Raw genomic sequence first — 10,794 nt, 5'->3', positions numbered from 1 at the left:
CCCCACGGCCGGAGGAGGCCGAGTGAGGCCCCCCCTGGCCATGCGGGATGGCCTTGGTCTGCTTCCCCTGGGGGCCCGGGCGCTTCCCCTGCCCCCGGCTCTGGGGCCAGCCCCGAGTTCCTTAAGGAGGGGCCTTCTAAACAGCCTCGGCTTTGGCAGCTCATTTTAAATGTCAGCCTGGCTGTAAAGTTGTTTTGGGATTTTAAGGAAACAGGACCGCTGTGGTGCGTGGTAGCCACACTCTGGTACCGCTTTTCGGAAGGGCAGCTCTCAGGGGTGCAAGAGTCGCCTGCACAGAGGAATTTTTTTAGAATAAATTCTTGTTGATGTAATATTTGTGTACGTGTCAGTGACTAAGTAGAGCAGGTCCGGGCATTTATTCAGTAATATTACCACTGCTGGTTATGTCATAAGAAACCTATTGCAAAAGTTTTTTAGATTTTTTTTTTTAGTTCTTTTTATTTTCCACATCCACTGCAGCTTGCTGTGGACGCTCTTTTTCTCATCAAAATTTAAAATGTGGTCCCTTACTTTCAGAGGCGCAGAGTAAAGTCTCTTTTCTAGGGGTTTTCTCAGTTGGTCCCAGTTTTGTTTACTTGTGGTTCTGCTGGGGGAGGACAGGTGGGAAAACTGCCTTCTGAGTCTGGGTAGCTCACTTGTGTGTCAAATGGCCTTGGAGCTCCTCCGAGCTGCAATGGGAACAGGCCTGTAGGTATCCCCAGGAAAGCAGCAGCCGGTTCTGTGGGGAAGAGGGTCCTCGGTGCATACCTGCTACCAGTGTGCGTTGGCTAGCCTGCCCTGTGTCCCACACACCGTTCAGTGACAGCCGTTGTGTTCTGCTGCAGCCCGGTGGACCAGCAGTGGCACCATCTAGACCTTAAGACTTACATTGTATTTGAGAATCTAAATTTAAGACAAAGCGTGACCTGTTTTATAGTGAGGATTATGGGATGTGATGGCTGCAGTGGCGGAAGATGACTTGGCTCAGCAGGTCACTTCGCATCCAGTCTTCTGCATGTATTAACTCACATACTTTGCTTAAGCCTCCCTGAATTAATTTGGTATCAAAGATCTTGCCTCTTCCATTTTAAATGCAAGAGAAAGGACATGTTCAATTAAATAAGAAGGTGACATTTGCATAGCTAGGAAGAGAGTTTCCTTTTTGGCTAAAAGATGTAGTGAGACTGTGAAATCTGTTTGGAAAGTCAGTGAGGCCAAAAAAGAGTCTCAGCTAGTCTTGTCTGCCCTCTGTATAATGTGCGTTAAACGTCAGCAGTTTTCTAGAGACACATTAACATGGAGCGAGATGATCTCAGCTGTGGAATTGTGCTTGGAATGGCCAGTGCTTACTTGTTTGAAGCAACACCAGCCTGTAAAGCGTTCGTCTGTTCTGTCATGAGTTATGTGTTAAACTTGAAATCCTGACTCAGAGTTTCAGAAGTCATAAACTGACATGCCTTTGAGGGTGGAGGAGGGGAAGAAGTGGAGGAGGAAAGATTACCATAAGCCTGCCTGCTGCAGATTTGTTATCCCTCTCCATGATCCACGTAGCAGGTGGAAAACTGCTATTCCTGCCTGACCCTGAGGAGCGAGTCCAGTGCTTCCCCAAACAGGAATATCTGGACCAGTGTTGTTACTGTACAGGCTGACTGGGTTGAACTCTCCTCTGTTTATGATTTGGTGATGGAGTTAAACTTCCAAGTTTAACAACCCTGTTGTAGTTACCTTGGCATCTGTTTTCCTGATGCTTGTAGGTAGTTTTTCTGGTATGAATGGTCTGTTCCAGGATTTGAGTTATGAAAATGTTTCTCTCTTGTTGTAGATGACACTTAGATCAACGTAGTGAGTATTTATTTTTATTAAGAAAAATTTTTAAATAAAGGGTTTTTAAAAAACGGCCTTGGTTTTGGTAAAGGCTCTAATGTGACAGTTCGAGTGGTGTAGTTTAATGCATTGGTGTCTTTTTGCTCAGGAGAACTCCTGGGGTCATTTTCTTTTCTTTGTTCTAGCCCAAATAAGTTCTAAAGCTCTTGGTTTTCATTCTTACACTATTTGTATTCTATCAAGTCTGGAGCAGAAGACAAATTGTAGCTTGCAGTTAAAAGGAGCGTAATTGTTGAAACTAACCTGATTTAAGAATAAATCCCTTATTGCCTTTATTTTAAATTTGAGTCATCTTTAATCCTTTAAATGTAATTTTAAGTGTGCACAACTTGTTTATCGGTAATTTTTATCAAGGCTTTGGTATTGTTTTCAGGTATATGTCTCAAGGAAAACACGCAGAAGCAAGAGAACTAATGTATTCAGGGGCTTTGCTGTTCTTCAGTCATAACCAGGTAAGTCACCAGGTTTTGTGTGTGTGGTTGGGGGCGTGTTATTCCAAGATTTTGAGGGTGCATTACCAGTGGTAAATGTTTGGGGTAATTGCTTTGTAATCTTTTGTTTTATCCCTTTGTTGAGCCTTTCTCTGCAAAGAAGGATTATGCCAGACTGGAACATAAAGCAGAAGTGTTTGTGAGCATCCAAACAATAATTACAACCACATTTGTTTTGCTTTCCTGGAGGCTTCTCTTTTGCTGCCATCAAATTACTATAATTTTTTTATAAGGGAGGGTTGAGACTTGATACTGCGCCTTGGCTGTAGATGTTGATAAAAGTATGAAATCTGCCTCTGACAAAATTCTGGTTGATATTTTCTTTTATTTAATGATATGTTCCTCACTACCAGTGTGTGTCTGTTTTGTAGCAAAACAGTGCTGCTGATCTGTCCATGCTGGTGTTGGAGTCTTTGGAGAAATCGGATGCAAAAGTAGCAGATGACCTTTTAGGTGAGGAGACCTTTGCGCCTGGTTTGATGGTGTTCAGGTGTGCTTTCACTTCCCAGTGACTGTTAGCAGCCTTGGAACCTGAAATCCTGTTTGTATGCCCCCCCACATGGCCAGGGGTTACCATCTTCATAAAAATGGACTGGGGACAACTGTATCAGAGAAAAATGGATTCCTAATAACTGTGTGGGCATGCTTAGAACAGACATGGCTGTCTTGTGGCATTGTGCTTTCCTCGATGCAGCAGTGATGTATTGTCTGCGCAGCCACTGATGTCCCAGGGCTTTGGTGTATGGTGGTTTCCCACCCTAGCAGTGTGATGATGTGCACGTTACTTGTGATTCAGCTGTTCACCAGAAAATTTTCCGTGTCCAGCTGTGAGATTTGGTGAGCAGACAGACAGTTCAGACCTTCGCAAGAGCTGCCTGGGCAGACTGCAGCTGCAGCGTGGGCTCCTATTAGCAACCTACGGATGGAGACAGACAGAGGCCGTTCTTTGTTTACTTATATCAGCTCTGACATTTTCTATCCCATATATAACTTCCGATGGTGCTTTTCCAAACTACAGCCCTCTGTCCCTCGCAGCTTCCCTGTGAATGGCAAGCAGTCCCGTAACCTGCAGCCTTTCCTCCTCCTTGGGACGGCACACTCCCCTGTCCCGATGGATGAGACAGGGAAGCTGTCACCAGCTGACTGCACGGCCCAGGTTTTGGCTCTGGAGGAGTCATAGGACAGATGCAGGATTGCCTTGATGTACGAGTAGTGGCTCAAGTTCAAAGTCACTCTTTTTTAAGGTGGCTTGTGGAGGCCATTAAGGGAGGTTAAAGACACTGTACCTTACATGTTCTATCTTAAAGATGCGCTAGAAGCAGCGGTTCATCGTATTTCTATTAATGTGAAATATTTGCGAATCTTATTGCTTTTAGAACACTTGGCAAAATTGTTTAGTTTAATGGATCCAAATTCTCCTGAAAGAGTGGCTTTTGTATCCAGAGCACTAAAATGGTCTAGCGGGGGATCAGGAAAACTTGGACATCCCAAACTACACCAGTTACTAGCAATTACTCTGTGGAAAGGTAAGAAAAATCAACTGGCTTTTCTGTGTTTTGTTTTGAAAATGTTGAAAGTATGATCTATTGTTGTAAGAGATGTATTTTGGAAATAATCTAAGGAAGCTGAGATGGAAATGATTGGTTGAGTTCTGCTGTTACCTGATTTTTGCAATAACTTCAGCTTAATGAAAAAAACCTGGGGCTGTAACTCTGTATTAGTGCAAACCCCAAAACACAGCTGCTGTGAAGTTCTTGGTAAAAGGGAGGTTGATGGTTTAGGCATTGAGGTAGTTTGACTGAGTCAGGAGGAAGAAAACTGCTGGGGAGCAAAGCTGTTTTGTTGTGGTTTTATTGTTTTTAAATCCTGGGTAAACACACCGAAGATTGAAATACATCACGTAGCATCCAGAACAGTCTTTGGATCTGTGATTAGGTACTTTTGGGGAGGTTGACCAGCAGGTCTGTTCCAGAATGAATGCTGTTGCCTTTGATTTATGTGGGATTTTATCACGTGTGATGGGACGTAAGATAAACCAGAAATACACTAAAGAGTTACTTTTAATTGTGGATGATAGCCAGTTTTGAAACTATTATGTTCAAAACATAACAAAGGTGAGTGCAACTGTTGAATAAATGCCATCTCTTCTGTGGTTTTTCGTGAATGATTAACTGTGCAAGATGATTGTTTGTTTATTTTGAATTTTTCAGTAGCTGTAATGTGATGATAGTGGTTTCATATAACAGTCCTGACCCAATGGTCAGCATTCCAGCTCATTGCATTTCTGCGTGCCACAGGCAATCCCATAGGTGTTCTCATGAGACTTACATTAACTTGATGGCTGCTGCCAGCCAGAAGGGGAGGATTTGCCTCTGAGCGTTTAAGTTAAAAGCTGAGATACTATTAGGATAAGAAGCGGTTGCATTCTGAAAGTAAAAATCGGCATTTTGTAGCCATCTGCTCACTGTTCTTTTGAAGAGCAAAATGCATACATTTTCCTAGTCTCTAGTTTTTGAGAGTTTCATCAGAAAAGGCTCAGGTTTTAAAAAAAACCCCTTTAAATTCAAAAAATTAGCATCTGTCCAGCCTTTCATTTGTCATTGCAGTGATTTTGCATGATGCTTTGCTTCCAGTTAAGTTCTTTCTTACACTTTCTTACACTTTTTTCCTGTATAATTGCTTTTCTATTCAGCATATGGAAGCAATTTTAATTTTGGTAGTGAGAGTGGGTTAGCTTAAAATAGGAAATGCCTTCTTTCTGTGCACTTAGAAAGAAGGACACTGAAGGTGCTGTTTGACTTGGTGCGCATAATCTAATCTGTAACTTCTTGATTCTTCTCCCAAACACTGATTGATAGCATATGAAGTGTCAACATGCCGTTAGAGAAAATAATATAACTGCAGCTCAGGCTGTTTGTTCTGGTGGTGGCTTTTGTGCTGGCATTGAATAAACTGTGTTTAATAGCAGTTGTTCAAATGTATTTAGGGTACCATATTTATTATTTCCTTTTATAAATTGTCTGTAATTTATAAAGGAAAAAGCCCACTCTCTTTTTGCTAGTTGTCTTGTTTATATACTGTGTGTGTAGCTCTTGTCCTCTTACCAGCTGTAGAATACAAGCCTAACAGATTTGTTTTTACATTCAGGTATGACGAACTGATTTCTTAAAAGCCATTTTCTTTTTCCTTTTGTAGAGCAAAACTATAGTGAATCTCGGTATCACTTCTTGCACTCCACAGATGGTGAAGGATGTGCAAATATGCTAGTAGAATACTCCTCGTCCAGGGGATATCGCAGTGAGGTGGACATGTTTGTAGCACAGGCGGTACTACAGTAGGTGTTAAACCTTTTTTTAACTGTTTTGCTGTGATGACACTGTGTTTGAGGCCAGTCTAATTTAATCATAGGTTAACCATGCATCCTTTTCAAAAGAAACTGTTAAACTGGCCAGACCTTCTGCAACTCGCTTTGGGTGGTAACAACAGGAGCAAACCATCTCTAAACTGGCTTGTTGAATTTGTCAGATTGGGGAGAGAAAGGAAAAAAAAAAAAACCAAAAGTATTAAGGTCAAAAGCTGAAATCACGTTAATTGCCTGAAGAATTAATGTAATCTGTTTGACCCTGAAAGCACAATTCTTAGCTTTGTTAACACTGCTTTATGTCTAGTTAGGGTTTACCTTGATGCTCTTACCAAGACAGGACCTAAGTAGGCTCTACCTTTAGCATAGTACTTGCTCTCAGTCTCATTGTCGTATGCGATGATTTGTGTTGGGTCACCCCGGTCTGTGAGCAGCAGTGCGGTTGTTCTTGGTTCGACAGAGTTGCTGGTGGCTTTCATTTCCTTTAGGCATTTATTTTGTAGGAGGTGGGAATGCGAGCTATTATGTGCCTTTGCAGAGCTCATGTACAATGAAGCTTGACAAAGCCAGTTTTACTGTGTTTAATCAGCTGATGGCTTGCTTCAGTCAGGGAAAGCAGCTCATGGAGGAGTCTGAGGAGGAGGTGGGGACAGGACGGTGATGCAGGGAGTCAGGGAGAGAGTAGGTGTTGAGGGAGAGGGAGGAGGTGAGAGCAAGTCTGTCTGTCTCTTGGCAGCAGTGAGCTGTCATGTCAGATTTGTCCTGCTTTCCGTAGCTCGTTAATATAGATTGCAGTGATTCTGAGGGGTAGAAAATCTTTTATGGAAACCCAGTACATGCAGGACTCTGAAACAATTTATGGGGCTTTGTTCTGGAGGGGGGCGGAAATTCTGTGGAGAAAAGTTATGAGTAAGAGATTTTTTTTATTATTTATACAGCACTACTACTGCATCCTTTAGTGGCCTATATCTCAAATACTGTACTAATCCTCTTACATAGCAGTTTATACTCTAATGAAAATAATTTTAGTTCCTTGCTCAGCAGTAAGGCAGAAGACACGTGAGGGTGCAGAATTGGAGGTTAGCCTGCAACCAAAAAAGAGACTGCTTGTGTCAGCCTTCCCAGTGCTTGTTGGCAGCATTTGTCCCAGATAAAGTCTCTTGCTAACCACATGGGACTTGCAGAGATTGCCAGTTAAATTAGCTGGACCTGAACAAAGATTTGATCGGTTTGGGAAATCGATCTGTTAACTGCTGACAGATGGCTTGGGCGCTCACAGTGTAGCTTTATTATGAGACTTCTAGACGTGTGTCAGACTTATTACTGGTGTTGATGCCATGGTATTTTGAGGTGGTGCTAATAGAGTGGCAGAGTCATTGGACGCTGGCAGGTACATACTGAAAGGAGATGTATTTGGGAGTCTTTAAAGAAGAGAGGTCTTTAATTCAGTTTTTACCTCAGCATAGTAAACTCTGGGCCAGTAAATGCAATATCATGTTTAGTTTGAATTATGTGAGAGCCAGTCTTTCCACATTTTGATTTAATTGATGCTGTCCTTTAATAGCCATCCTGTATGCAATCTGCTTAGATCCTAGTTAAACTTGTTCTATTAATATTTAATGTCAGTTCTCCCTCCTTATTCCACAATGTATTCTAGTCGTGATTTTCCCCGCCCTCGGCTGATAGCCAAACCATTGCCAAAAATGTGCTTCTCTACCAGTTAGTTTCTTGCCATTGGTTTAAGCCTGAGGTGGTTTCTGTGCGCAAATGAAGTAGAGATTGTTGAGCTTTTGGCTTCCCTTTTTCTTTCTGCATGTAAAACTACTTGTCTGCCTTTTATTTTTAACTTGCCCTGTTCTGTTTCCTTTTGCAGATTTCTCTGCTTAAAAAATAAGACCAGCGCTTCAGTTGTTTTTACAACATACACACAGAAACATCCTTCAATAGAAAAGGGTCCGCCCTTTGTTCAACCACTGCTAAACTTCATCTGGTTTCTGCTATTGGCAGTTGATGGGTACAGTCTGATTTTTCTCATGTTGTTCTTGGTTTCCCTTTCCATTGTCACTGAGATTACATTTTTGGTTGTTCCCTTTCTAGGGGAAAACTAACAGTATTTACAGTATTGTGTGAACAGTATCAACCTTCACTGAAAAGAGATCCCATGTATAATGAGGTGAGTTACTCATAGTTGTAAACAGGATTTAACCTACAGAATTAGTTAAATAATAGTTGTCTCCTATTTTGTGACTTGTAGATAGGAGTCAGTTATGTAACTTGTGCAGTGTGACTGTTGCCCGTAGTATTTCCACCTGTAAATGAAGTAGCTGACACTGTTCTTCATCTTGTGTCATTTCAGTACCTAGATAGAATAGGACAGCTTTTCTTTGGTGTTCCGCCCAAGCAGACATCATCCTATGGAGGATTACTAGGTAAGGTTTATGCTGACAGTTATTTATAGATACCACCAGGCTTTTCAGAGCCATGGCTTATATAAAATGGCCATGCTGGAAACAGATAATTTGTTCTAACTATTATATCAGTTTTTTCATAGCCTGTAGAAACAGTCCCTACTGTAGAATACAAGATGAATTTATGTGAAATTAATTTGGTGAAGCTAGTAGACTTTGAGAAGGGGAGAAGCATGTAAATGACTCTTATGATTAATTTTTTACATTATGGTATAACTTCCAAATGTAAAGAAAAAATCTTGTTTGTGTTTAAACGTTATTTCCTCAGCCTTCAGTGGCTGATTTTCCTTAAGTCAAGTCTGTGTCTTTGGTAGAGATGTAACCAGTCCTGATATAAAATGAATGTTCCCAAAATAGGAATTCTGAAATTAATACTGCCCTTCTGGAAGAAAGGAAAGGGAATAGAGAAATTCAGCCCTCATTTCCTGGCTCTTGACTAAAATGTGAACAAAATTGAACTGGATTGCTTTTGTAAAATCAAGTGTTGTTCCTTGAGAACTAAGCTTCTCTGTTTGTAAACTGAATTGAAGCTTTATCTGCAAATGTCAATTCACTGATACCCAAAGTTTCATGAAAAAAACATGAGCATCATAGACCTGCAGCTTTTCAGCAATTCAAGCATCTGTAATAAAACAGGGAGGATGCATAAATGACCTCAAACAAGTTCTTTATTGCATGACAGAGACTACTGGTTTTTTTTGAGTTTCATGGCTGGAGGGGTCTCTTGCCTCATTTGGTTTGTTTTTCCTCTTTTGTCTCATGCTGCAACTGTAGTACAAAAGTGTGTGACTTCAGTGGGGTTTTTCTAGTGTACTCTTGGAGAAGGAACAGTATCAAAATACAGCCTCTCAAATCAATAAACGCTTAATGGAAACCAGTGTGAGAGTACTAATGTCCTGCTAAGACTCTTTTACTTACTTAAAAAAGAAAGGGTTTTTTAATCGTTGAAATCTGCACCCTAGCAGGATGGTAGTTTTTGAGATGAGAATGTAAAACTAGCAATTTTGACTGTCCTGTATTTTATTCTAGGAAATCTTTTAAACAGTCTGATGGGAACTGGAGAAGAGGATGACACAGAAGATGGTCAGGAAGATAGCAGTCCCATTGAGCTTGACTGAATGTTGTTGCCATTGGGTGCCGTGTAAATCTGATGTTTCGATGACTCCAAAGACAGTTTTGGAATTTGAATCCTGCAGTTGTTTCTTGGCACCTAAAAGGGCTCCTCCGGTCTTTTAGAAATGGTTGCTGAAATGTTTATAATGTTTGGTCTATATTATTTATGTAAAAAAAGAAAGAAACCAACAAAAAGTAGACAAATGAACCAATTGGAGCAATTGTTAGCAGGTTTCCGATACAGAGGCTGGTGACTTTGATTAAAATATAGTCTTCTACGGTTTCTGATGCAGTATTCCCTTTTGCACAGTAATTCAATAAAGCATAAATATGGGTCTTGTACATCACGGCCTGCCCCATACCATGTTTGTTACAAGAAAGCCTCCTTGACCTCTGCCACCTCCAAGGAAGAACTCCAAAGGCAGAGCGATCAGTTGAATAATTTATTTGCGAGGCTGGTGCCAAAAGTACTGCGAGACGAGCCAAGTGGCATCATTTGAGATGCACGTCCAAGAGACACTGATACTGAGAACTCCCTCCCACTGCGGTGAGTAACATGCACGCCATCGATCTTGCCTTTCGCTCACTTAAGGTCTGGCTCTGGCCGAGCCCACGCGTGTGTTTAGCCAATACTTCCTGAAAAGCACAAGATTGAATTGCTCTTGAGTAAAAGCTGATCAGTGGAACATAGGTAATTGGCTTCCATGTGGATCTCTCTTGCCTAGGTTTAAAAATTTGGCTCCTGGCTCTGCTCCTTCAGAACAGATTCTTTTTCAGTGTAAGTTCACAACCATACGCAAAGGTGATGACAGTATAGAGAATGAAATTAATGTCTGCTGCGAGCAACGTATGTGTTTGAACTGCATCTGTATGTAAAGACAAGGGATACTGCAGAACTTTTGGTTCTTTACGATATATTTATTTTTCTTGGGTGATTGATTCATTTAACACTTTCTGTAAGAAAAGAATAAATCAATAAATAATGGAGTAACTTCAACCCCAGTGGCAGGCATAGCCATTCTACATCTCCTCCTCTAATGCAGCACAGCGGATGTCAGTGAACAGATGAAATGGTGGGGAAACGCTTTATTTTTTCACTATGAAAATAAAAAAGGCTTAGATTAATAAACAGCAATGATGCATGGGGGAGGGAGGGATTAATACAAATTTATTGACTGTATGAAAAAGGCATTGAAAGGAAGACTTTGTGTTAATTGTGAAGTCTCAAATAAACACTTCATACCAGGATGTGTGATAGTGCTGCTTTCTAAGAGCTTTATGAGCAGAGCTTACTTTCCTTGCTTTTTTTAATCCCCTCTGCATTTGACCACGGGTCACCAAGACCTTAGAGCTGCAGCTTTATTTCTGTGCAGTAAAGGTGTAGTTTTAGGTATTGTAATGTCTGGAGCAGATGTGGATTGCTTTGATTTGCAGCAACTTCAGGGAAGAACCTACTACCCAGGATGATGCTGTGGAC

The 10,794-nt window shown here is 41.2% G+C and overlaps 1 protein-coding gene across 1 annotated transcript; it reads left to right on the top strand.

The window, feature by feature from the left end:
- The first annotated feature begins 2,254 nt into the window (after nucleotides 1-2,254).
- GET4 (golgi to ER traffic protein 4 homolog (S. cerevisiae)) lies at nucleotides 2,255-9,806 on the top strand. Its single transcript, XM_010080893.1, has 8 exons — nucleotides 2,255-2,336; nucleotides 2,747-2,828; nucleotides 3,752-3,901; nucleotides 5,571-5,709; nucleotides 7,610-7,750; nucleotides 7,834-7,909; nucleotides 8,093-8,165; nucleotides 9,234-9,806. The coding sequence occupies exons 1-8, from the start codon at nucleotides 2,262-2,264 to the stop codon at nucleotides 9,320-9,322; spliced, it is 825 nt and encodes a 274-aa protein (XP_010079195.1). The 5' UTR covers nucleotides 2,255-2,261; the 3' UTR covers nucleotides 9,323-9,806.
- The last annotated feature ends 988 nt before the right edge of the window (nucleotides 9,807-10,794 follow it).

The sequence above is a fragment of the Pterocles gutturalis genome, unplaced genomic scaffold, assembly GCF_000699245.1.
Source record: "Pterocles gutturalis isolate BGI_N339 unplaced genomic scaffold, ASM69924v1 scaffold48089, whole genome shotgun sequence".
Lineage (NCBI taxonomy): Eukaryota > Metazoa > Chordata > Aves > Pterocliformes > Pteroclidae > Pterocles > Pterocles gutturalis.
This window is presented reverse-complemented; position numbering and strand designations above follow the sequence as displayed.

Excerpts from the sequence above, each read along its gene's own strand:
- GET4 (XM_010080893.1), top strand. The coding sequence starts at position 2,262 with ATGTCTCAAGGAAAACACGCAGAAGCAAGAGAACTAATGTATTCAGGG. Across the intron at positions 2,337-2,746 it reads TGTTCTTCAGTCATAACCAG|CAAAACAGTGCTGCTGATCT; the intron begins GTAAGTCACCAG and ends TCTGTTTTGTAG. Across the intron at positions 8,166-9,233 it reads ATCCTATGGAGGATTACTAG|GAAATCTTTTAAACAGTCTG; the intron begins GTAAGGTTTATG and ends ATTTTATTCTAG.